General features: G+C 39.0%; 4 protein-coding genes across 13 annotated transcripts in view; 2 read left to right on the plus strand and 2 right to left on the minus strand.

Annotated features, from left to right (window-relative positions):
- Positions 1–383, minus strand: part of HLCS (holocarboxylase synthetase) — a 126,473-nt gene extending 126,090 nt beyond the window's left edge. Inside the window, exon 1 of one of the 2 annotated variants that reach the window (XM_072846515.1) lies at positions 48–383. In XM_072846515.1, the coding sequence (XP_072702616.1) occupies positions 48–371 (324 nt within the window). In that variant the 5' untranslated portion in view covers positions 372–383. The remainder of the gene's footprint in view (positions 1–47) is intronic. The other variant, XM_072846524.1, reaches the window with a different exon arrangement.
- On the plus strand, positions 1–13,224 carry RIPPLY3 (ripply transcriptional repressor 3). 3 transcript variants are annotated; one of them, XM_072846580.1, is made up of 9 exons: positions 1–344; positions 1,177–1,551; positions 1,926–2,077; positions 2,567–3,283; positions 6,320–6,549; positions 7,460–7,529; positions 9,045–9,110; positions 11,076–11,143; positions 12,368–13,224. In XM_072846580.1, the coding sequence occupies exons 5-9, from the start codon at positions 6,410–6,412 to the stop codon at positions 12,513–12,515; spliced, it is 492 nt and encodes a 163-aa protein (XP_072702681.1). In that variant the 5' UTR covers positions 1–344; positions 1,177–1,551; positions 1,926–2,077; positions 2,567–3,283; positions 6,320–6,409; the 3' UTR covers positions 12,516–13,224. The 3 variants fall into 3 exon arrangements, with proteins under 3 accessions (XP_072702681.1, XP_072702690.1, XP_072702698.1); XM_072846589.1 differs by having other exon boundaries at positions 1,177–2,077; XM_072846597.1 differs by lacking the exon at positions 9,045–9,110.
- On the minus strand, positions 9,745–26,766 carry PIGP (phosphatidylinositol glycan anchor biosynthesis class P). Of its 3 annotated transcripts, none has more exons than XR_012039742.1 (6): positions 26,670–26,766; positions 26,078–26,178; positions 24,712–24,784; positions 24,071–24,189; positions 19,022–22,648; positions 9,745–12,480 (listed from the first exon to the last, which is right to left on the minus strand). XR_012039742.1 is itself a non-coding variant. In XM_072846613.1 (5 exons), exons 2-5 carry the CDS (start codon positions 26,157–26,159, stop codon positions 22,518–22,520), a joined length of 405 nt encoding a protein of 134 aa, XP_072702714.1. In that variant the 5' UTR covers positions 26,160–26,178; positions 26,659–26,765; the 3' UTR covers positions 16,947–22,517. The 3 variants fall into 3 exon arrangements, 1 of the variants encoding a protein (XP_072702714.1); XR_012039741.1 differs by having other exon boundaries at positions 9,746–12,480; positions 26,659–26,765; XM_072846613.1 differs by lacking the exon at positions 9,745–12,480 and having other exon boundaries at positions 16,947–22,648; positions 26,659–26,765.
- Positions 26,463–26,862, plus strand: part of TTC3 (tetratricopeptide repeat domain 3) — a 68,024-nt gene continuing 67,624 nt past the window's right edge. For 4 of the 5 annotated variants that reach the window (XM_072846479.1, XM_072846465.1, XM_072846482.1 and 1 more), the window contains exon 1: positions 26,463–26,847. In XM_072846479.1, the coding sequence (XP_072702580.1) occupies positions 26,706–26,847 (142 nt within the window). In that variant the 5' untranslated portion in view covers positions 26,463–26,705. The remainder of the gene's footprint in view (positions 26,848–26,862) is intronic. The other variant, XM_072846497.1, reaches the window with a different exon arrangement.

Genomic DNA, 26,862 nt, shown 5'->3' on the forward strand with positions numbered 1-26,862 from the left:
GGGCTGCCGCGCAGCTCCGCCGGCGCCCGGCGGGGAAGGCGGCTCACCGTTGCCACGGTAACGCGGGAGGCCGCTCCCGGCACGGCTGCTTCCCCGCCCCAGCGCCTCCCAGGCCTCAGCCCCACGGCCCGGGGCGGTACCTGCGTCTCGTCCGTGAAGAAGACTTTGTTTCCTATGCTGAGGCAGACTCGCTCCTCGGGCGGCACCTGCCTGCGCAGCTGCCGAGCCGGGGGCGCCGGGGGGCCGGCGCAGCAGCAGAAGGTGAAGGAGCAGCGGGAGCGGTGGAGGCGGCGCACGGTGCGGCGGATCAGCGCGGCCGAGCAAGGCCCCCAGCGCGCCCATAGGTAGAGGTAGCAGAGCGTGATCAGCATGGCGCGCGCGCCCGCCCCCCCCCCCCCCCACGCCCCGCCCCGCCGCCGGCCCGACCTCCCAACGGCCAGCAACGGCCGAGCGGCCGCGAGGGGAGTCCCCGCCCCGCCCCGCCTGCGCCAAAGAGAAAGGGGCGAGCCGGTTGGGCGAGCCGGCCGGCCGCTCTGATTGGCTGGCGGCCTCGCGCGCTCGGCGCCCCGCCCCTTTTAAAGCCCGCGGGGGCTGTTGGAGCGGCCTCGCGCCCCGCTCGCCCGTGCCGGGGCTCGACGTGCGGCTGACGCAGCGAAACCGGCGGTAACCACTGACGCGAAGTAGCACCTGGCGCTGCAGAAAATACAAAACTATGCTTTGAAACAACGTGTAAAGAAAATACAAATCATATAAAAGCGCCAGCCCGGGGGTTGTCTCTTCACGCCGTTAGTTGTCCCCAGGCTCTGGCATGAGGGGCGGTGAGGAGGAGCGCCCTCTCGCCCTGGGCATCACGGCTCGGCCTCTATGGGAATCCTCCGCCTTCTGCTCTCCAAAGCCAATGCTGTCCTGATGGACAATGGGTCTGGATGAATGCAACGGTTCAGTGTTGTGGGGAGGGCCTGCCCTGCAGCTATGTATGTCATGCATGGTGCCATCTACGGTGTGGATGCAATGCAGGGAACTGAACTGACTTTTGCACTGTAAAGATCAGTTTGCTATCCCGTCAGCTGCATTTGCCCTTGCTGCTATGGGTCACACAAAAGTTTATACCCAGTAGGCAAAACAGTGAGGGCAAAACAGTGAGAGCCAAAGTATTCATTGCTTGTTTCCATGCAGCAACAGGGAAGGATCTCATCTTCCTCAGGAATAGCTCTGATCTGCCACCTGACCTTACTTCAGGGTCCATGGCATCCTAGAGGAGCAGTATCCTTTCCATCGCAGAACCAGATGGAGACACCAGTCTCCCGGCCCCACACCTGTTCCAGGGTAGCCACCAGAGGGCAAAGCGGGCACAAACAGATGCACTTGATTTCAGCCGATTCGTTGGATTCACCGCACAAGAAAGGTGAGGTCAGGGCTCAGCAGGGCTGGTCACTGAAGCCAGAGTGAAGAACAGCCTGTTGGGGAATAAAACCGTAGGATTTGCATGTGCCATGAGCGCTGCAAACACAACTTGCCACTACAGAAGATGCAACAGAGAACTTATACAAGGTATCCTTTATTCCTGTGGTACATCTATGCACAAGAGTTATTAAATAATTTTTATATTTTATGTGGAAGGTAGTCACAACATTGAACTCTGTGAAAAGAACACATATATCAGTCTGATCCTAGCAGATATTTAGTGGGTGAAATAGATATTTAGAGGGAAAAGAGAAGGAAAAAAAAGGCAAGAGGAAAAATGCAAAAAAGCTAGAAGCAGCCAACATTAAACAGTTGTAGCTGACTGATACATGACAATTGTTTCCTGAACAGGGCGTGAAGAGACTTTTTTTATTATTATTCTGAACTCAAGGCCTTTTATGCGCTTGGAAATTTACTAAAACAGGTATTCTAAAAGACCAATTTCCTAAATGGATCTCCAGCAACAACACACTGGCATTGTAGATAAACAAGGAACAAATTGATCCTGCACATTTTGGAGCGGACATCAATATGAAAGAAACACCACCGGTACCATGACAGACTTTTTTTACTTCTTTAAGTCTGCACCCACAGCAGAAGCTTATCCAAAATGGTAGGAATCGCTGACATAATTTCGATTTCCACAATGCATGTCAGAAACGGGTGACAGTTTCAGTTGGAGGGTCAAATAATTTAAATAATTCTCCTTCTCAAGCTTAAGAAATATCAGCCTTGTGCTGCTGCTGTATCCTGTACCTATTCTACAGAGAGCGAAACAAAGTCTCCAGTGGTCCTAACCTGGCATTATACACTGTTCCTTTGTGTGACTTTATCTTATGCAGGAAGTCAAAATACTTACCCAGGCACATCAAAAGAAAGAAAACAGGCAAAGTATACAACCTCAAAAGAAAGCTCTCAACTTTGGAATTCACTTTCTCTGTAATAGTTCAACAGCACATGCATTGCTGACCTTCAGAGCACACTGCAAAACACAATTGTTTATATAACCTTTGCACGATGAGGAACATGCTTTGCTTAGTCCTGCAGTGGCATCAAATGCAATCAACGATATTTTGATCCTTTTCTTTTTTTTTTTTTTAAGGTTCCCTTACCCTGGAAAAATTTATGAATAAATGAAAAAACAGAATGAAAACTTCATGATGGAAGGCAATATAAAGCAGAACAGTATACAGGCAAAAACAGTCACCATTTTAAGACAAGTTTCTACATACGTTGGCACATTTTTTATTAGAATAATTTGAAGCCATAAAGCTGCTGTCAGTTTTCTAGTTTTTATTATAGTGCAGCTTAGACTTAATCATGACAAGCTCCAATTAAAAGGTTAAGAATTTTAGATTGGGAAACATCTTTTTTTTTTATTGTGAAGCCAAGGCCTCATACGCACCAGGAAATTCACTAAAATAGGTATTCTAAAATAACTATGTCAATCAGTTCCTCCTTATAGGAAGGTGGAAGGAAGCCTTGGAAAGAAACAGTGAGTAATATTAGCCTTCAGACTTCCCAGAACACTTGGGTTTTGTCATAGAGAAAAGATTACAGAAAGATGTTGCAAGATGCTGAACGCCCACACATGGAGACATGAAATTGTTTAAAGAGAATTCAGAAACCCTAAAGAAAGTGAATAGGCTAAATTTTGAATTCTGCCTGCAAGCTGAGAGAATCCCCCCGATGGGGGAGAAAGGCCAGCTTCAGTCTGGGGGGGGGGGTAAATCTCCCTTAGCTCTTCAAACCATCCATGTGGGAAGGCTCCCAAAGGAGGCAACTCAGGAGCCAACTCTAGCATTTAACCTCAGCATAGGTGAGTGTCTTTTTTACTTTAAAGCAGTATTACGAGACTGGCCTTGCTGTGTTTTCTGAATGACTCTATTTCCTCCTCTCTCTGTCCCCTAAAAGCTTTTCCAACAATTTCTCTTTGAGGAGCTTTGCATGCTATTAGTGGCTACAAATGCTTCTGTCATGTTGTTCAATACCAGATATTATTCAAAACTGTAAATGCTTTAGAGTTACCCTGTTTCCTTTACTATACCAATTTATATTGAGCGTTCTTGCAAATGCACAAGTGCTTTCATGAAAAAAAAAGAATAAAACAGGTTTCCCACAAAGATAAAAAAACCTCTTCCAATTAACACAAAATAATTATCTTATGGCTCATCTCTCTCTTGATACACAATACTTAATTCCTATAAAGTCAGAATTAAGTCTGTCAAAGTTATTCTCAGGTAGTATTAGAAGTGTGAAAAATACTCCTGACTCCTCGGAAAATAGACAAGCATCTGTAACAGAATCAGCATTTTCCGATTCTGTGAACTGTTCTTCACCAAATACAGCACCTCATATTAAGTATATTGCAAAAAGTAATATAGTTCTTAAAATTAGACAGCTATGACTGGACTAACCACTGCCTTTTTTTTCTTGTCATAAACTAGAGATCACACACTCTTACAGCTGCTTATATTTTACTGGAATAAACCATTTTCCACAGATCTGCAACCTGAATTTAGCTAATGATTTCCATGAAAATGCCAGTTAAAGATGTATGCTTCAATTAATTAGTACAACAGTGTAATAGTAACTGACATTTTTTTCTACAGTGTTACATGTAATTATATAAGATTACATTATATCTTCATTAACAAAATTATATTTTCAATAATTTTGTAATAAAGTTGGTCTTGCAGGGCTTTATCGACAGATTTAATTGAGGGTAACTTTGCATCTTGCAGAGAGCTATATGTTAGTAGTTTAGGCTTTAGTCCTGCACTAATATCCATGTTGGCAGATTCTATCCAGAGGGATAAATCAATTATCCTCACATATGGATCTGATTGCAAGATCAGGACCATAGACATCAGTTGTGTAATGCACACTTCCCTTTCAACTATCAAGTTAAATTAGGTCTAAATAAAACTAAGCTGATGAAACTATATATGAGTATTTAAGACTGTAATTCAGCAAGATATTTAATTACAATTTAGGTTACTTAAGAAGTTTGCCATTTTTTCTCAAGACCCATGCTGCTATTGAATATGTATTCTGTTATTTGAATGTTATTCACCATATTATTCATTCTAATAATTGTACTGATTTTGATACATAAATGTTTACAGTGATTGAGACTGTGCGTATATTTTCTCCTCTGAGATACGGTATTATTTACTTAGTTACAACTTTACAAATATCACACAGTATTTAAACATGGGAGGGAGTAGATTTAGACTGTAAGTCCTCTATTACATATTGCCTTGCTTCCCAGAACAGCATTTAATGGCTTTGGCCCTTGAGTTTAAAACATGGCTATTTGTCACAGCAAGAAGGGATGTTTTAAAGAACAGGAAAAATTTATGTAAGAATTGGACCTCAACAAATCGAATCCCAGATTCTGTTACTGAAGCCTACTTCAAAAACATGAGAACCTGTGTCACACTGTTACTTTTGGCAGTCTTAGGAGTGCCAAGTAGATAACACAAACCGTATAACTTGCGTCAATGTAGGAAAATCAGTCTGACTTTCAAATCTGACCTAAGCTCCTCCCCATTGGAAGAATGACATTTAATTTTAAGCCAAATCAGTAGAAGGCACAAAAACGTGCAAAGGTATATATGCAATGTGTTCTAATACAGAACAATTTAAAGGGAAAATGATGTCTCCAAGGGAATGTATCCAGTGGTCTTTATCTGTGAGTCCAACCCCTTCTTGCTGACTGGACACGAGCTACCTCCAGCTGGATCATAACTTCAAAAAGAGTCACAAGGCTTACCTCAGAGGGATCTGACTCCCACAGAGAATTTTCAGTGCCCTCTCAAACTGACTGTTTTGATGGTTTCTTCAGCTAAGTCAGCTAGAAGGGACCTCATTGGTACTAAATAATCAATGGACATTCCATGTTCAGTAAACTAAATTATTTTTCTCTCTCTGGGAAGAAAGTTCATGGTAGAAACCAATTATATTTGGGAGCTGAATCTGCTTCCTTTGATGTCAATGTGTAAACAGCACCAGTGGAAAGACAATTCAGCTTTAGGTTCTTATAATCCTCTTACATCTCTGCAGTAGTTGGGAAATAAAGGAAACAAAGTGAACCGTAGCAATGAACCACAACAATGAAAATCAGATAATGTCACCCACCAGGTAATAAATTGTTCTTGTACAATGTAACAGGCAATAAGTAATGCACGCTATGAATGAGAACAGTGGGAAGAAAGCTTGGAAGAAGTCTGTTTCTGTTCAATCTTTGTAGGCTTAAAGCATATATTGCATACTTTGAAATAAAAGATTCCTCAAAGCGATGGCATTCATAACCCTTATTCTTTGATAGACACAGTCATCTTTTTTTGGCATAAGCTTTCTTCTCCATCCATGAAATAGCAATCAAATTAAAGGAACATCCCTATAGTCTTGAGAAAGTCACTAGGCCTGTCTTCAAATCCTCCCACCTCCACTAATTTTTGGTACCTTTTTTAAAGTTAGGACATGGAAAAGACTTCAGTCATTTAAAGAAATATTTTACATTTAAAATTCTCTTTGAGTTTCTGTTACACTTTTATAGGATAGGATGTTGATGAGTTTTCCCAAGACATGCAAAAAAGAGTATTTACATCATACATTTCATATAGAGCAAATACGGAGTTTGTAAAACAGTGACAGAAAGATAAAGGGCGTGGATTATTTTCCATGGGATTTGCTGACCCATTAACAAAAAGCCTCTGTTTCCCTAGCAGTGCTCTCCCCAGGACAGCCTGCCAACATGAGAGCCCTATCTGTGCACTGTTTGGGGGCATCAAAAGAAATCTCATTAAGGACGTTTCTCTCCTTTTACCTGAGGCCGTGTTTGTTTTAGGTAAGTATTCTTTGGGAGTCAAGATGAAGGAGGGGCTGAAAGGCCCAGGCAAGCACCCAGCCTGCCACAGGCTTTAGACCATCAAACGCCATGGAGGGTGCAGCTGCAGGTCTCCCGCTCCAGGCTGCAGCGGGTTGCATCTGTCATCGCTCCCGGGGCGCCCAGCAGCAGCAGCAGCAGCAGCAGCGGCAGCAGCAGCACCCGCCCCGGCCGAGGGAGCACCCAGAGAGGTAAGGCAGGCACAGGGAGACTTTTTTTAGCAGCCTTCCTTTCAAAACTCCGACTGTAAGCGTCATTTGAACGTAACGATTTCGGCATTGAATAGACAACAAAAAACGATTTCCAACTTCAGAAGTAAAGGGCAAAATACGTCTCCGAAAATGATTCACTTGGAACAGGTATTTTATTTGTTTTGCCAATATTTTATCCTTTTCAGTCAAATATTTCAGAACTTACTTATAAATGGAAGTAAATGAAAATTAAGCTTGTGATAACTGATTTTTTTTAAAGTTTATTTACTTTCGTATCTGAAAGCACTCTTCCATTTCCCCAACTGTATGGATCTGTTACACAGCAGCAGAGAGGGAAAGTACTGTTAAAAAGAGCATCCATAATCATAGTCCCTTGCACCAAACAAAAGGCAGATGTAGCATCCACCACTGCGTATGCTCTCTTAAGCTAATTAGACCAGATTGCCCATGTCAGTTTAATGCTGGAGTTGCTTACTCAATAAATAACAGCCGCTCAGTGATGACATGGAATCTGTATTTAGACATACTGTCAGAGAGGGAGGGTTGCTTTTTATTTTGTAGCAGTGCTGCATAAATAAAAAGATTTCAGTATTCATTACATCATCATTTGGACTTCAATGCAGCCACTCTGAGTTGTGAAATCTTATAGGGAAATGACACCTTAGTTAAAAATGCGCCAGCCATTGTCTAGTTTGTTTAATCAGATCGTAGAGAGAAGACACACTAATATTGCCACAGAAATCAGATTTACCAAATCAAAATGTGTTGAAAAGAAAAAAATAATGTTATTTCAAAAGATACCAGTGGAATCTAACAAAAGGAGCTGTACTGTACGGATATTACCACAAAGAATTAACCGTGGGAGCGCTATTCTAACTTAATCTTTCAGCAGCCTTGCTTTATGGAGGCCCTGGATGCTCACAGCAAGAGACGGTGAGATGACAGAGAATCAACAAATGGTGAGACTAAATTCTGGAGAAAATAATCCTTATAGAAAACAGGTGCAGAAATTGAAACTATTTGAACACAGGAAGTGAGGCTTGGTCATCTATTCATTTCTTCTTTCATGCATTTCTTCAGTGATAGAAAATAGGGTTCAAATTACAGTGTTTTGGACATGATAAGAGTTAAGAGTATCTCTAATTTTGTATCAGATATAGAATTATTATCAGTTCTTAAAGAGTTGCAGAAAGCACTGCTTGCTCAAAACAACCCTTATTTTAACAGCAGGGGGGTTTTGCTTAATTATAAAAATAAGAATATCCTCAGTTTGAAATTTTCAGGCCTAGTCTGTACATGATATTTTGTATATAGGGGGAGTTTGAGTGAAAATGACTTTAAGGTGAAATTTAAACAACATACTTTCAGGTGCACAATTTTATTGATTGTTTTTAGGGACGGATGTTGCTATAGCTAAACTAGCTAGGAAATCAAGAGAAAACTGGATTTTAAAAGTAGCTCTTACTGCCAAGTGCCTTTGAGAGGCATGTGATTATTAGTTTTACTTACTCATGTAGGAAGATTTGTTAGGTTCAAAGAACAAAAATTAAGAGAGATTGAAGCACATTCAACATAGGTGCGACATAGTTCCCAACGCTGTGAACTTTAAAAAATTTATTGAAACAGTGCTACTCCCAGGCTTAGTTTTAAGCACCTGCATAAGCTTTTGCAGAATCTGATCCACAGTTACATCTTCAACTTTTTACCAAAGACTCAGCAGGTTAAGACAACAACTCTCCTTAGTGCAAGTCTTTAAAGACTCACAATTTCTACTATATTCTAACATGTGCAACACCTTTTTACCTTGTACTTTTTGCCTGCTGAAGACTGAGGTTGTGACTGTACAGATCTGAGGGAGTGCCACACTCCTGGCAGGCACCTTGGGAAAGCATGCAGAGGAATGACCTTCCCAGCAGTGTTCCAAGCTTTGCCAGAGGCACCTGTAAATTTGCTAAGGATGAGAGGTGTCTTACTCTCATGAGAGTACATGCTTACAGTGACGATTTCAAGAAATTAAGGTTTCTGAAATTAGGAATTTGTGATTTATTATTGAGGTTATGTTTTTGTAGAAAATTATATTCAACCATCTCAAAAGTTTTAATTCACACTTAGGCTTCTGCCCACTTGTGTGAGAAAAACAAACCATATATGAAGTTTTCCACATTCATGCTAACAGCCTGGCATTGTTTCAAGCCAAGTATAACTGAAACAGTTGGTTTCAATTTTTTAACATTTCTCCTTCCTGCCAGAAGCTTCTCAGATCCTTCTCATCCATACCTTATGGCCCATCCACACTGCTTCAGCATCCTAGATGCCTCTGCAGCTTGGGACCTAATGAGGGCTGAAGGAGGGCTTTAGGAGCCCTTTTGTATGCTTTTTAACAGAGTCACGACAACTGAGGAAAGATGTTTGGATACTTTTTGTGGTGCATAGGTGGGAAGAGGTGCTCACTAATGCATACCTCCATCCCATAGCTGTGGAAGGCAAGAGGTATCTTCGACAGCAAAGTTACTGAGGTTTCTAGCAGAAGGCCTTCCAAGGTGGGTTGAGCACAATGTTTTTGCTAGTTAGTTGCATGCTGGCTACTTTTATTTTCTGCAATGTCTACATACAAATGCCAATGCTTTACAGATCAGTAGGCACTCCAAACGCTGGAGAGTGAAACAAATAAAAGTTTCAATATCCTCTGTGTAATTAAAAAAATGTTTAGGAATACACATATAAGAATCTAGCCTGAGAATTTGAAAGATGCAGAGCAAAGCGCTAAAAAATAAAAGTACTGGTAAAAAAAATTTAAACTAATAATTTTACCCCTATTGCCAAGAACATGTGTTACAATATACTCTATAGTTACCTATACATAATATAATTTTCCTTATATAAAAAGTAACACTTTTCCTACTACCTGAATTCAAATGTCGTTATTTATGCTTGAAGAAAAGCCATGAAAAGTACTTCAAAGTTACTATTGCCATAGCTACAACATATTACAAATTAACACTGAATATTTTCTGCTATATACAAACAACTGAGTTACATTTTGCAATTTATTGGCTTTTATTAGAATTGCTTTTCAGAAATGCTGTATTATAGTCCGAAAAGAAAAAGCATATAATGTGTGTTTAATCAATATGTGTTATTACATATATAATTATTAAAAAGCAATATGCATTCCAAAAAGAAGACAGTAGAAAATACAAGTCAATAAAGATAAAAAAGACTTTTCATTTTAATGTAAATATGAAAGGAGAAAAATAACATGGTATTTAACATAGATGTTATGATCACATCTACAATGTTCAGTTAGATGAAGAGTCCATTTTATTAGGTACTGTGGAAACAAACTAAATGAATCTCTTGATTAAACACAAAAAAACCTCAGCAAAACCCTAACAACCTGAAAACAAATCATTTGGGCTACAAGACAAACAGGTGGGTATGAGAGAAATAAGCCATCGTGAAAGGTACAGAGAGAATTCTGTAAGACTCCTTGATCAGCCCGTAGCCCAAGGGCTTTTTGGGGCCCACTAAAATATCCATGCCAAAACCTACTTCCTCAGAAAGATAGATTAATTGCTCTGACAGTGGCAAAAGACATGTTTGTCTGTTTGTAGCAAAGTGGATGGTTTCTACCTTCTGTTCACTAGAAGTTCTAGTACAGCAAAGCTAAATCTTCCTATTTTATGCACCATCAAGTTTATAGCAATAGGAGGAAAAAATAAGTCTTCTTGTTTTAAGATATGGAAGAGAATACATGCCTACAAGGTGAAGTGATAGGGTTCAGTGACTTTGGGAGATGCTTTCAGGTTTACGTTCCACATTTGTAGTCCTAATAGGATTTAGTAACATTAACATTTGCAAATTATTGGTTTTTATTGTCACTTTAATTTGAAGGAATTTATTCTGTGCTTAAATTTAATTTTGATATTTAAAATATATTTTTGCTACCTACTCTGTTGTATCAAAAATGCTTGCTTTTTTATCGCTGTTTGCATAGAAATATGAGATGCCAGTTGTCTCTTGATTTTACTGTTTGGACTCTTAACATGCTTGTGTGATCTCTGATTACAGTTAAGCTTGCCAACTTGAACATTCCAACCCCAAACTACTGGTTAGTGTAGTTAAAGAGGTATTTTATAAAACCCTAACCTCCCGATCCTTTAAATTGATTGAAAATCCATTTTTCTTCTAATCACTGAACTTCCATTTGGTGGTGTTATTAGCTCACCAGTTGCTACAGACATTCCATAAGAACTTAAGCAAAATGTACAACTTCATGGCTTTATGGCTCATAAAATGTACAAGTTCAAATGCTTTGTTAAATGTGCAACTGTTGGCAGACTGTGGGCACGTATATTCTCTGAAGTACACTTAGTCAGAGTAAAACAACATGCAGCACAGCAAACAAAGCAACATTACTGTAGAATTTTACAGTTACCTGTAGAAGAAAAAAGTGAAATCTTTATTTTTAGCCTATTCTAAATAATAAATATGTCTCTTTACAGACAGAACTGGATGGTCAACTAATAAATTTTAGATCAAAAGGAGCCCTGGGGTTTCAACATCCAGTGAGGTGAGTTAAATCCCATCATTTGATACAGGAAAAGTGACACCTTTCAAGACAAAACATATTCCTTCTCAGGAGAAGTATCAGTTTGTCTCTGGAGTATCTCTTTTTAGTAATGCAGTTTAATTACTCACCAGCCTCCATAGATTTTTATCCCTCCACAAGGAAAGATGCCCAGGCTGAACAGAACCTGAAACAATATGCTAATAATGAAAATAAGAAAAAAAGTACTCTTAAAAAAAACAATGTTCTTCTGCCTCATCTAATTTATATTTACATTTATTAATATGATAACAAGCCCACAAAGCCCAAATAATTAACATGAACAGCTGCTAATGGAATGTGACTTGTTACAGATCTGTGTTGAGCTTGCCTAAATTTGCTCTTGAATAAAAGCTGAACTCCTGGTAAAGGGTTTTCACCAACATTTGCATTCTTTAAGGCTTAATGAAGTAGAAACTCCTGATTTGGACTTTTTGTTTAGAGGAGGAAAATTAATGGAATATCCCTCTTCTTTACAAGCACTTGTTTTTATAAAAGTTGCAGAAGCTTAAATTCTGTGTGACCTTTATCACTGGCAAATTTAATTGAAAACTGGCCAAAGTGGAATGAAGAGGAAGAGATGTACATACATACGCACACAAAAACACATACATATATACACAGACCACATAAGTTTTGCTTTAGTGGGAAAGCTGGTGAAAACCTGAAATGTAAATTAAGACATCTATGATTTCAATACAAAACAACATGAATTCTGAAATAAATCTCTCTCAGTGTACACCTCCTCCACCTGGAGACACAAAACCCACTAAGATCAACCTCTGTGCAACAGGCAACCCACCCCAATCTTAACCTGGTGTCTTGATCTGAATTCCAGAATCCCAGAACATTCCTCAAACTTCCCTCGGTCGCGTGGGACACTTCCATTCTGAACTGTGCTAAAAACCAAACCAAACCAAACCATCTCAAGCACACATCATTGCCCTGGCAACATTTGACCAGGGTTGGACCTTAGATGAATCCAATACACAATATGCCCAAAGCAACTGAGGTAACTTAAAATCAACGGTACCTTTTAGTTAGCAATTTTTATTTTAAAAGACAAGGAACCTCAGGATTTTTCTCTCTCCAAAGAAAGATAAAAATAGGTTTTAATACTCAAGCTAGCTTAACTGGGAAAGTGTCACATAGTTTTACCTTTTCTCTTAAAATATGTTTTCTCATTAGACTTTATTTGCCCAAGTCCAAATCCCACAAATTTCTTAATAACATCGGAGAGAAGGTTCTGGCGAGTTTTCCAGTACAAGCTACAATTCACTTCTACAATGATGATGCCGACTCTGAGGAAGATGAAGAAGAAATCAGTTCAGCCTAATAACAAAGACTGGTCAGCCTTGACAAACACAAAAAAAAAATTAAAAAAAATCAAGAGATAAAAAAAGAACTGTCAGAAATGTATGGGCAAACATCTGACCAAACAAAGAACTACATAAAAGCTCATGAGAAAACTATTTGTAACTATCTTACCAAGAAGAATGAGTCAATGCAACTGGAAGCTAAAAGGAAATCCTTTTGTGTTTTGAGAGACTTTTAAATAAAACCCTGAAGCTGAACGAAAGATTATAAGGTTTAAATCAAGTTGGTGTAAGTAACATGGATTAAGAACATTAAGAGCACTGTACCTAGTTACTCATTATTTTTTACATTGCAGTCCTGATAAAATGAAAAAAGGATTGATTATGAGGCAAAATAATATAATGTACAGCCCTGAAATAACCCAAAGGCTTTGAAACACAATGTCTGAATTTAAGCAATACATTATTTAAAATGCAAAGACTATTGCTTATTAGCTCCCTGGGGCATGTTTATTCTGATATAAATGCTGTATGCCAAATTGACCTAATGCATTTCCAGTATAATCCCCTGTCAAGACAAGTTCTAAACGACAATTGTGATATTTTCTGGGGTCCTGTCATTCTGTAACTATCAGATTTCCCCCCTGTAAACAGAAAAGTGCCTTTTTGTCAATCAGAAAAAAAGTCAACCTTGATTAAAAACTATGATTTAATTTAATGACACATTAAAACATGCATTATGTGCTACCTTTTTGTCTTCACCACAATATTAAAATCTTATTTCTATAGCTTAGTGCGCTTGAATCTATGATTTTAACATAACTGACCTACTGTTAATTCCCATCTAGTGGGGTTTGGAGGTGTATCTTACTACCTTGGTATTTCTTTTAAACTGATGTTCAGGAAGACTTAAGTTACTAATTTTCATAAGCATCTGTATGTTATGTACAATATAGACACATTTATTCCAACACTGTTATTCCACTAGCAAAAACTGCTTTTTCGGTAGAGTTTATTTCATTCAGAGATTTGGTATAATCTGCTGTGCTTAACCTTTTGTTTGCATAAATTGTGTATGCTCAGAGAGTTTTCCAGTACTTATCTTGCTATGCCAGCATTTTTTAATTAGCTCAAGGATTAGCTATCTGGCCCCACTATGTTTCAGAATTATTATGCTTTAGGTATCTTATTTCTAACCAAAACTGCCACAGATTCCCCAGAGACAAGGCAAAGGCAGAATCCAAGATTCTTGGCCTTTTCTACACTACTGTTGGTGGTGTAGATAAGGTCAGAGAGTTATAAGAACCACTTAATGTGTGTGTCAGATTTTCCTCTTAGTACAACATACTGTCAAACCGATAGTGTTATAAATTGTAAGTCTAGCAAATTAGGATTCCAAATGAATGAACATATTAGAATGTAGGATTTTTTAAAATTCTCCATTTACAAACTAAAAAGTGGATCTATTAATTAAATTTACCCAAGGAGACAGTATCCTATAATATATGGAATTACAAGAACTAGTTGAAATTGTAAACCCTAGTGTGACACATAAAAATTCAGCTTTTACATTTCACTCATTCATCATCTCCACAACTTCACTTCCCAACCTACGGAACTAAAATACAGACATTTTAAAGGTCTTTCACTTCTCTCATAAGATATCCTAAAATTATTTATGCTCCAGCTTCATCATTATTCAGGCTGTAGCACAAACAGAAAAGCATCCAAGATCACTGAACAGGTCAGCGATGACATATTCCCTACAATGGTCAAATTATTGTACATTAAGCCTCAACTTCTTCCTTGCAAGAAGCTCTAGGCTCCATCAATGCTCACCGAGTTCACTCCCAACATTTGGAGTTCTGCCCTCACCTCGAGTCCCGAGCAGGACTTTTTCTCACCTTTTAAGACACCGCTGTGTGCATGCGTGCTGCCATTTTAATCTGTGCTACGACACCTAAAATCAACCTGGTTACTGCTGAATTGTTCAGGCCTTCATTGAGGATTACTGGAATATGGAGGGATGTGTTGAGGGAACCATCTCCATCCCTATGAAAATGGTAGCTACCACACAATCCCCACACAGCATGGTGCTCCGTAACACACCCACTACACTGAACAGCCATTTGCCTTACAGATATTATCACCATTTAAGGATCCATTATCTAGAAGAAACACTCTGTAAGTTCTTCCTTGCTAATCCTTACCCTTCTATTGAGACCATGTTGCCTGTTACTTCCTCCTTTACAGCTTCTCTGCCTGCCCTGCAGGTGCCCAGCAGTGGGCTGTGGTTACTCTTTAGAAAAGCATCAGATAAGACCAGTGCATGCTTGCAGACACAGGTGCCCAGCAAGAGCTGGTGTTACTATCGTTGCAGGATAGCAATGAGGAACTAATATCCACAGGACCACATGACATAAATGGAGGCTGGCTTTAGTTGCAACTGAGACTGATCTTCCTGCATGAAGGAGAGGTTTCAAGCTGGAAGGATTAGCATCAACAGGTGGGACTATGTGTGACAGAGGTTTATTAACTCCAGAAAGAAATCTTCAAAAGCTCTATCTGAAAATGCAGTAACTGCAGCTTGGATGACCAGCAGAAGTTACCAAGTTTTCAGAAAGAGAAAGCTTTAAAATATCTGTGTCTGGAGTTAATACCCAATCTTCAGCATCAACACATCATCTTCCAGGCACTCACTCCACTTGTGCGGAACTTTGTTATCCTGTCGTGTACTCTCACCAGCTGGTGGTCAACCAGTCTGGAGTGGCAAGTGGCTCACTGAGATCTATGAAAAAGCCTCCTGGACAAGCGCCAGCAGCATGCCAGAACACTGCCAGGTTCTAAGTCAATTTTTGGTTGGTGAAGTCTGCTGAATATTTTGAGAAATGGAAAGCATCGGTTTCAGTATACTAACTATTTTTCAGGAGTGTTGGTAAAGAACCTTTGGTCAGTAGAAGCAGCTTCAGATGGGGTAACTAGTAAAACAAACAACATGAAAGAACAGACACAGCGTAGGCAGTGCCCATACATACTAACAGAACTACTACATCAATAACTGGATAGGGCATCTTATTCCAAGTTTCTTGGTAACATGTCCAGGCAGAATCTGAACATTTTGAACTTGTCCAGAATTTCCAGACCTACAGCAAACCAAGTGGGACAGCAGCACCATTAAAAATATTCCTAGGCAGAAAAGAGGAGCAGTTTTAGATGAATGCTGGTGGTTTGGAAATCCCAGACAGGAGGCCATGGAATAAATGCAGATCGACTACCTGGAACGCGAGCCATAAGTCTGCTGTATCCTAGGAAGTGATAGTCATACTTGACATTAATGCTATAAAGAGGGTGGGGGGGAAGGATGATCAAGTATATAGATTACACAAACAACAAAACAGATCAGAACTTTTCAGCCTGGAAGACATGATTTGAGTATATAAACGTAGTCTTTAACATCTTGAGTGGCTTGGAGATGGTGGAGAATGATTGAACATCAAATGAAAATACTGAGCAACGAGTTTAAAACAAAAGGAAACACTTAACCCAACTTGTGATTATGCTGTGATGTTGTTTAAAGTAAGAGTTTACCTACTTACAAAAAGTAAATGAAAGACTTTCATAAGAAAAATACAAAGATAACAACATCTGGCTCAGAAGTTTCACATTGTTGCAGGCTGGGGAAACATTAGTAGCTTCCTGCCCTAATCTTTGCTCTTGCTAGTATAGCAGGCACTTACAGCCAGTGTTGGAGGCAGGATATTAGCTATATCTATCTTTGGTCTCGTATGAAACTGCCATTTTAATGTTCATAAATGGGCTACATCCTGGATGCTTCAGATGTAGATTTAATGACATAAGCAAGTGCTGATACAAATCTATGCCTCTGAAACAGAAAAAAGTATCTTAAGAGAAGCGTGTTCTTTAAGACAGTAGAACAGACACCATTATTAGAAAAATATAATCAGATAATGGATGACAGTCTTACCAAAGGCTGTTAGAAATATCAAAATAAATAATCTTGCACATCTGCTGAGATCTGACAACATTGTATCGGCCTAAACTGATCCAATTTCTCAGTCTCTGCTACACATTCGATTTGGCTTCCCCTGTATTGTCAAATTCCATTTTCAAATTAAGGTAGTATTACTGCACTATTTACCTTATTGGTAATATTTAACTACAGTCATTAGAGGAAGCCAAAACTGTATTATCCTTTTCCCATCGGGCCAGCACTTTTTTTTGTCAAGTAACTGACTGTCTTTTCATGTTACAATGTCAACATACCTTTACTTGCACACTTAAATAAAGTGTACATTGCGATCCCTTACCAGTTTGTTAATAATTAAGAGAAGATTAAAAGTGAAGTAATATAGCATCTCTGTTATTCAACTGCAGTTAACTTTCAGTTTTCAGTTCTGGTTTGTTACTTCACCTGCAATTTGACCTTGTTAAGTTTTCAGTGACCTTAGAATCATCCATCACTTACAGGAAAAAGATAACAAAGCATCCCCAAAGAATGAGTTTATTGTGAGGTTACTACTTCAAAGACAAGACCAGAAACATAGCATTTTCCAGATTAAATTGTTGGCTCAAGATTTCTGTTCCACAGAACTTCCCTTAGTAGTTCAACAGCTGTAACACTTCCAGCAAATGCTACCTTTTGATTTCCATTGTCCAAAATTATGATAGTAAAAGACAAGTTAATGTTCTACTGGTACATGAATGCTGGAGAGGTATCTAGACAATGTCTACATTTTTATATTTCTACTGTATGTATTCACATGAAAATCAAAATGAAAGTATGTTCATAAAACAGTCCTGAATTCTACTTCTAAGCTCTTTTAAGACAACCTCTTGAAGGATACATATATCCAAGATAAGCGTATCCTCGCATGACTAATTAAAGTTTGTTGAGTATTCTTTCTAAATATGATGCAGTAATAATTTGGATTAAGAGAAAAAGAACTATCACAGAACAACTTTTTTTTCTAAGCTACATTTATACTGAGAGAATAACAACAGTAGCAGGACTAAATTGCCACAACTGAGAAAAGGCAATCTTCACAATAGCGGTTTTATGAGCTCTAGACAAAAAATCCACACAATTCACTGAAACATCTACCATTTAATTACACTCCATATAGTCATACTTTCCAGACTGGATCAGCTGCTTTTAGCAGAAGGCTGAGAATTAAGTTGATACATAAACTGCACAGCATACCAACAAAATTTACTTTGGCAATCATTCTGTAAGGAAACTGGCAGAACAAGACTAAATGCTTCCAAATCTTTCTCCTCAGAATACGATTCAATTTATGAATAGAGGGAGAGATACAAAAACCCCCGTTCATCTCAGTTGTTTTAGAGCTGACTGGAAATCTAACAGTACAGCAGCAAGCAGGACTTTGCATGAAACATTTTAGCCATTCAGACTCAAGTGCCCATGGAAAAGGTGCATTATGGAACAAAACATATTTACACAAAATCATTTATTAACTATTCTGTTTGTAAGTCAGAAATACTTTATCATTTATACCCACAAATGAAACTGAAGTCCAGAGAAACTGCTTGGTAAAGAAATCAAGTATTCAAAAAGTCTTTTGAAAAAGAGCTTTAGGGGTGACTTTCTCATTGTACCTGTAGGTTTGAGCTTTGGCATGAACGTGAATTAAGTATTAGAGAAACACTATATTAGGGCAAAGATCTCATAGCTTCTTACCACTCTTATAAAACTGAATTGCTACAGATACAGCCAAGACATTGATTTGTTACACCCTCCTGGGACAGACAGCTGGAGCTGGGGAGAAGAGGAAGAATACTCGAACATTATTTAGACTACCTCACCATTACCTCCATTCTCATATTTTTGTCAGAGATGGTAAGTTCACTGTTCCTACAGTTATGGTCCCTTCTCTTCATTAAGGTATCTTTTCAGCCTAACTTTGCCCCATTTAACTTACAGCATCTTAAGGCCCACTAAAAAGAACAACAAAACCTATTACTATTACTTTACCACCATCTCGCCTGGTATACGTTTTACTTGCCCTTGGTGGCAGAGTGCATTTTTAATGTTTATAGACTACCCAGCACAGAGGTGTACCAGTGAACAACCGGAGTACCACAAAGAGATCTACACTATGGAACTAAAACATACATACATTTTTCCCTGCTCCTACTCTCAGAAAAGCTTCAGGCATAGTACCTGCATGGCAGGCAGTATGAGCCCTCCCAATTCAGGCCAATTTCTAAATTTACAGAAATGCTGCCTGCAGCAACAGTATAAACATTTAATATTACAGCTTTATGATTTATATGAGGGTCTTTGTACTTACTGATATCTGAACTTTTGCCATCGAAAAATCCAGACTAATATAATTTGTTACTCACCTTTTAGCCCATTCTCCAGCCCCAGTCACAAACAATGGTTATTTTAAAGATCATCAAATCAAGCTGACAACATTCCATAGTATGCTCAAAATATTTAAGATCGCCTGTACACTTCAGAATGCATTAGGTAGAAGTATACCTGCATATCTCAAGGAGAAAGATGACTCCATTTTACTACTGCTGAAACAAGTTTCTTCCCTCAGCACTGCTTCCTGCAAGGATATCACTTTCATGCCTACAAGCTAAAGTAATATTTGTGATGCTGTGTTTCTTTTACTTTCCTTTTCTCATTCCAGTCATCCTGTAGGAACAGTAAACACAAACACACACAAAATTGTGCTAGCTTTTTACTCATACATGCTTGCATATTTTACTCTACATGCTGTATACCTTTGAACTTTGCAACAGAGCTTTTACCTCTTTTACTACAGCTCCCTGTTGATCTCAATGGCAAAATACTTGATTAATGCTTACAATAAAAATGAAATTATCTGGATACACAAAGAATTTCACTCTTCTGCTACTTCACATGCATACACTCTGTATTTGCACTGAAGCCTCCAAGCTTATGGCATTCAATACACTGCAATGCAAAAGACCAAAATCCAAGATAGCTTCCTTTTTAATCATTTGCATGACTCTAAAGTTTTTTCTTTCAATACCTCTCAACCTAAATATAATCTGTGTTGTTACTACCCTTCCCTTTATGGCTAAGATTGAAAGAAGAGAGACATACTCTACCACCTTTACAGAAATTTGACAACCACGGCTATATTATTTCCTTTGGCATGCAACCTTTTAATTTGAAAGTGCAACTTTGTTGTTTTTTTTATGACATGTTTACACACACATTCATTCAAATACCATCTGGGGAGAACCTGTCTTACAAAATTAAGTTTATAGCAAGATGTGTAAAATACCATCAGTCTCCAATACGATAAAAACTGCGGAAGAATCCTAGAAGTTGCATTAAAAAGCACAGCTGAAGTTTCATCATTCGGTTTATTTCAGCAGCGACAATGCAGTTGGTCTAACTATTGGTTACTACTGGTTGTGCTATAACAATATGCTGTCACTAAGTCAGAAGGGTGAAAATGGGGGCAAAATTAGTTTTTTGCCTTTCTTTACTTAGTTTTTCCTCAGACTCTGAGAAGAATGGATACCTGATATCCAGTCTTTGAACAGGTATGTTTTGTAAAGAAAGGCACTACTAGCAACACAGTTCAATCATTTCAGGTTTTTTTCTGAATAATATCTAAGGCAAAATCTATATAAATCCCACTAAATAACTATAAGTGTGCTGTATATTTACAAAAGGCAGACTCTCTCTTCTCTTTGCTGGCAGAGGTGCGTATCTTTTTCTTAATTACAGTCATAGGCAAGACCATGAAATGACGGATCCCAAACACCTGCAGTTCCCTACAATGTATTTATTAGCCCATATACACTGTGTTACCTGGTTTTATTTTGATCACAGAGGCAATTTCTGAAGTGTCAACCATTACTCCTAAGTTGAAGAAAAGGTCACTACAGTGTCTTTGAAGCACCACTACACAGTAGTGACAGAAAAGCAAAGATTGAGTTTCATGCCTGCAAGTTTTACTTAAACAAATGGCCCCAGTTTGCCTACTCACTTAGGTGCCTCTGTTAGTTTTCCCATAATTGTGAGGTCCACCATTAAATGAAATGGCAGATTCATCACTGATACAATCTTTGTCCAAGGTTTACGGTCCTTTAATTTGTATGCTTTCAGGGCTTGTGGGCATTTTCCAGTAGCTTTTCTTTATCCTGAAGGGATTTGGGTATCCTTAACAGGGGACTAAATTAATCCTTACATCAAATGACACCAGAAACGTGGCCTTCACTTGTTGTCAATTTAGAATAAAAAATGAAATTGCTTTCTCAGAAAGCAAAAGGAACATTGAACACAGGCAGAAGTTACACACAAAAAAAGATTACAGTCAATACTTCAGTGTCTACAATGCGATTAGAGAACTGTTAAAAAGAGTAAATACATCTTCATGTCTGTTGATCATAAAATCTTGAATTTACCCTATATATGGGTGTTTGAGCATGTAAATTAAAATTAAGAGAAGGGCAAAATTGTGGCAGGAGGGGGAAATAATAGCAACTGGGGGCAAATTAAAACACAAAGCTTCACAAAGAAGTCTACAACTATCAAACAAATAAACATTGTACTAATTTACAGTCATTAGGCTTAGGTAAAAATATTCACTCTTACGAAATGCTCCCAAACAACAATATACCTAAAATCTACTATGTCAGAGTGAAATGTTGAAAAGCATTTTTTCCTGCATTTAGAAGGTATTTTTCTCCTACCCGTAATACCTAGCATAGTTTTTTTCTTCAAATGAGGCTGAAAAAAATAGCAAGCTACTGAAGACTAGAGGACCAAGAAACTACAAATTTCATATTCATACCAGATCGATTGTTACCAGGTCTTAAGACTTCCCACAGCAACTGATGGTTGTTTTGACCAATTTCTAAAGAACTGGCATAAGATTCTTCATACAAATTTTCAAAAATTTCTTATTATCTTTTAATGACACAATGATGTGTTTAACTAAATTCTCTGCTGGTCAGAAGTTGGCTTACAGACCTAACAAACAGTAATGAGGCTCTATTCACTGGTCTTTATAACCAAACTAAATAACCTTGACTACTGAAGATAAATAGATTAAAACCAGTAATAACTGGGTTTGTGACCCTTGGAAGAAAAGAAATACAAATTGTGTCTCTGCTCAGTAATACATACATGAAAGAAAATTCACTGTTTAAGAAACATCTGAACCACTGCCATAACAAGTTACTGTGCTTTGTGCTATAGCCTAGATTAATAAGATGGACCTGCTGGTTCCTGTATTTCTAGAAATTTCTTTGAACCTAGTTTCCAGTATTCTTAAGAATGGTTTAAAAAAATGTCATTTCAAGACTTGTTTCAGAAAATCTTCACAACCCACCTTCCTTATTTCCGGTAATCTTGTTATTTTAATAAGCCCACCAATTTGGCGCGGCGCTGGAATCAACATAGTTTGCTCAGTAAAGAATTGTGTAAAGAAAAATGGACCACTATACACCTTTACCCAGGACAAATATAGAACCACAGAAAAACGGCTAACACTAAATAAGTGTTAGCTACATTTAACTAATATTTACAAATGAAAACTGTATATTTACAATGTAAACATTTCAAATTAACATAAGTTGTAAAAAAAAGATCCTCAAGCACTTGACTAGCAGAACACATTTTCTCTCCCTGAATTCAAAGGGAAATAGAAGTAAGCTACATCCAAAAGCTATTTCTTTCACTCTCAGAGGGAAATTACAAGCAGAAATCTACAAGTAACAGAACGCTATTTTAAACTCACAAGAACGGTTAGCTAAATTAATGTGGCATAATTCTCATACCAATGCAGGTTATTAAGGTGCATGTATAATAATAAAATCAAGCCATCTCAATGAAATATGTTAATATCGATTTACTTAGAAATTCAGAAAAAAAAAAAAGCTTTGTTCTACAAGCAGAAAGAGGGGGTTTTTTTAGATCGGAGACATTTTGATTTCCTTATGTAACACTTCTACTAATCCTTTATTCAAACAGATCTTAATAATGACTATCTGCTATTGCAGATTCCTTTTTCAGGAAGGAAAAACATTCTGTTTACTTCACTGATGGGAATATCCCTCAATGCTGGAATTGCTTCTTCTTGAAATTTCTTCTGTTGCTGCTTTTTTGCATAGTTATCTACAGGAGACAATGAGAACATTCCACATATTAAAGATTTTTTTCCTTTCAAGAAATGTCATATAATGCAACACTGTATAAATTCAGCTACTGTAAGCAATGCTGAAAACCCCATCTTGCCAAGGTATAATGAGATGGTCACCAGAAACCCAGAAGCGCTTTATATCAACATATATTAGCACAGCCCTTGAAAAAAATCAACCCTACCCTCCTGCTGAAATCACTGTATGGGACTTTGCTTGGTTTAAGATGCTGTATGACATTAAACCATAACTACCCAAAGATAAAAAGAACAAACAAACAAACCCCCCCAGTGAACAGCTCAGTCTGTAGTTTGAATACTTTGTACTAGGATTTCCACAGAGAGATGCTGTCCACCCTCCCCTTATCTTGGCTGCTTGTTCCCATCACTACACAGCACCCATTCCTATAATAGCACAAACATTTTTACAAGTGCACTTTGAACACAATTACGGAACTGCTCCCTCTGAAAAAGAAAATTTTCAAATATAGTTGTTTTTCAAACAGAGTAGGTCCCCCATCCCACCTGCCATACAGCCACACAAAGTCTTGGGTTGACACCAAATGAGAGGGTGACATGGGAGTGTGAACGAGTAGCCAGGAACACAGGGATGACTAAATGGCAGTTCTTGACAGAAGCATTGGCGTAATGTATTTGAACTACAGCCCTAACCAATTTTTTTCCTTAGCAGTTCAGTGTAATGTAATACTATGTATGTAGTTTGTCAAAACGATGCAACTTCAGCAGTCTTAGCAATAGGTAACTTTCTTGCCAAATTTTACTGTCTGCATTTTTTCTAACAAAAATGGCCACCTGCAAATAGTGGTGGAATTCCTCATGTGGAGGAAGATGCAGCTGCCTGGAGAATATTGTGAATGCCTAGAACAGGCCTCTTTGGCAGGAGTAAAGGCTACGCAAAAGTTGAGAGAAATACTCAGTAACAGCTTTTTTAGACAGGAAATTACTAACATCTGATCAGGTCTCAATACTGCAGCATCCTCCTTCGCACCACCTCGACTCTGCATGCCTTCCCACTTCTGCCACTGCCAGGTAGATACTCATGCCCTCCTTCCAATGACACTCTTCACTGGTTTGTAATGCAAGGTACATGCCTGGGAGAGCTTTATATGCCTAACCCCTGCTCCGCTAATGTTGTCTGTTTTACTAACAAAGTACACTTTACTAGTTGGAAACCACTGCCATAAGATAGCAAAGAGGAAAGAGTCAGGCTTGTGGCTATCTTTTCACTCTAATACTTCGGTACTTTCAATAACTCCTTTTCTAGATCAAAATATTTAAATGCTTAAAATTTGATTTATATTATATATGGCTACATATATATATTTATAAAACTTATCAGTTAAGTATGAAAATCTTAAAAAAAAAACCAGTAAAATTACCTGTAATGGTATGTGTGGAGTTAAGTGGAGCTGTACTCATCATGTTAATACCAAAAAGTAATACATAACCAATTCCTATAGCAACTAGTAGGTACACTGGCAAAGCAACTGCCCAGTACCTGAGGAAAAAGATTTTAAAATTTACATATCATAACAACAAACACCTAATGATATAACAGTTTTAATGTAGTGGTTGTATCTAGCACAAACTTAGCCAGGAGGAAAAGAAACAGCATCTCTGAATATGGACCCTGGCCCCTCCAAAGAAGATTACTGACTGCAGAGTCACTAGCTAGTTTGGTATAAACCACCAAATAGATTCCTTACAGAAGGCTTTTATTTTTTTAATTACAGTTTAAAGTTTACTGTGTTTTCATTGACAAACTTCCTGGAAACAAAATGTCAAATTTACCATAAAATATTCAAATAGTATTTCTTTCATTACACAATAAAAGATTTTCATCATAGCTACTTATCTACGTAAAATAACGCTTCACAAAGATTACGGTCCTTTATCATCAGGAAAAACTGGATTAAACACAAGACCACTATTTAAAAAAAAGTGTTGTTATTTGACAATAATTAAGGGTGTTCTATACTCATACATATTCAGGCTAAAGAGTTTAACTGGTTGAACTTACTTTTGAGGCCAGTATGTTAGTCCCAATGAGAACAGCCAAGTCTCAGGAACATATGCCCAGATAAGATACAACACTGCACAAAAGAATTAAGAAGTCATAATAGTACAACTGATACTGTTTTAGACTTCCTAAGTTTTAGAGCAATACTCCCCTACTGATACACGCTGAGAAAATACTTTGCTTTTACACTATTTAAACCAAAATAGCTCTACCAAAACATTGTAGAAAATGCCTCTCAGACACAAAACCTGCCCAATATGGGGGCAATGTTTTGTAGCCAGTTATATGATATCATTTTTATATTTGCTTTAACATTTAGTTTCTGATTTCCTATGTAGACAGACATTATTTTCTTGCACATTGAACTGCAGAACAAAAAAAAACATCAGTAAAAGGATGCCAAATGACACTGAATGCAGAAAACATTAAAGCAGAAAGTGGGTCATTTTGTTGAAAGAGAAGTTGGTAGAATTGCAGTGCTTGGATGGAACTGTTCAGAACAAGTTATTGGAAATCCTTTCTGATTCTTGCAAGTTAATCATTCTCATGTCAACAAAACCAATACTGAGAAATTTTGCTCCCTAACAACAAATCTAGAGAGTAAGGTTTAACAAAACTTGAGGGGAACAGGTTAGTAGCCAGTGACACAAGTTACAGAACTGCAGTGACTTCCTGTGAGAGGAATAGAAACCAACTTACTTTCATTTCTACTTACTTCCTAAGGGTGAGAAGGACTTACAGCAGGATCCTAGTTTATTATTTGACTATAGTATATTTGCAGCACCTTTTCTTCTGTTGAAAAAGCGTTCTCACCCTCTCAAGCCTTGGTCTTGTTGTGGCCATGCAAGATCTCCCCAGTGAAATATTAAAGCACCTGTCACACCAGCAGAGAAATGCTGGTATAACCCTAATCATTTTCCATTGCTGTTGACCAGATTGACTTTTTTTTTTTTCCAGTATTTGGGTGGGAAAGGTTACACTACTACTATCTATGTAGGTTGGCTACACTACTATCTATCTATGATGGTTACTGAATAGTGACAATGCATGCAATGCAAGTAAAGAAGTTACTAAAATGAGAATGCAGATAATTTTTAAAATAATTTGACTCTGTAATACTATTAAAGACCCCATAGTAAGGTTAAAGACAGACAATACATGAGGAAATCACAAAAGGCAATGACAGATCTTTGTAAACAACTGACAGGTCTGGCAAGTAATGCTCATTTAGTCCTTCATCACGCACCCATACAATAAGTGGTGTAATACAACTTTGACTCTTTTCAAATGGTCTTATCGGAATTACATTTGTCTCGTAAGCAAAGCAACACTTTTCGGTGAAGTATTCAGTAGCCAGTATACTTACTAAAGCCAAACCACGATCCTAAAAAAAGAGCAAATCCATATATTGCTCTTTCTGGCAATGGGGCTGGAGAGTTTTCAACCATACCGGTCTCTTCCCTTTAACTTCGGGGGGGTGGGGTGGGGGGGGGTGGGAGTGGGGCGGGAAACACGGTGAGAAGCTGTTATAGGTTTCTCGGTAAGTTCCTCTCGGAACACCCCGGTATTCGTCGGTGCCGGAGGCGAGACCGTACGCGCTGCCGGTTTTGCTCCCTCGCCCACGTACGCGCCCCCTCGCCTCAGCCCCGGGTGAGTGTGGGCGTGGAACACGCGCATGCGCCTGCCCAGCCGCGCCCGCCGAGCGGACAGCGGGGAGGCGCGCCGGCGGCCGTTTCACCCCCTCCTTAACGGACACACAGGAGCCGCGGTGCTATCGATCCCCCTTCCCTCCTCCGCCGCACGGACCTCCTGCCCGCAGCCCCCCCACCCCGCGAAGCCGCTCTGCCTCCCTCCTTTCGAGGTCACGGCCTGGCTAAGGGAGGAAACCACACCCAGGACACCCCCCACAGCAGGAGAAAGGCGAATGCGCCCAGCCGCGCTCCCTACCCCCCCGGTACCGCGCGTCCGCCTCCCCGCCGGGCCGCATCTCGCACATGCGCAGCGAGAGAACCCCAGCCGCCCCGCCGGCTCCGTGCCCCTTCAGCAACGGGCGCATGCGCAGAGCCTGTGAGTTCGCGGCAGGCGAGGACCGCCGGCCGCTTGCCGCGGGTTGGCTCGTTCCCTTGACGTCAGGCGGTAACTAGCCAGTAG

The sequence above is a fragment of the Ciconia boyciana genome, chromosome 1 (genome assembly GCF_034638445.1).
Source record: "Ciconia boyciana chromosome 1, ASM3463844v1, whole genome shotgun sequence".
Lineage (NCBI taxonomy): Eukaryota > Metazoa > Chordata > Aves > Ciconiiformes > Ciconiidae > Ciconia > Ciconia boyciana.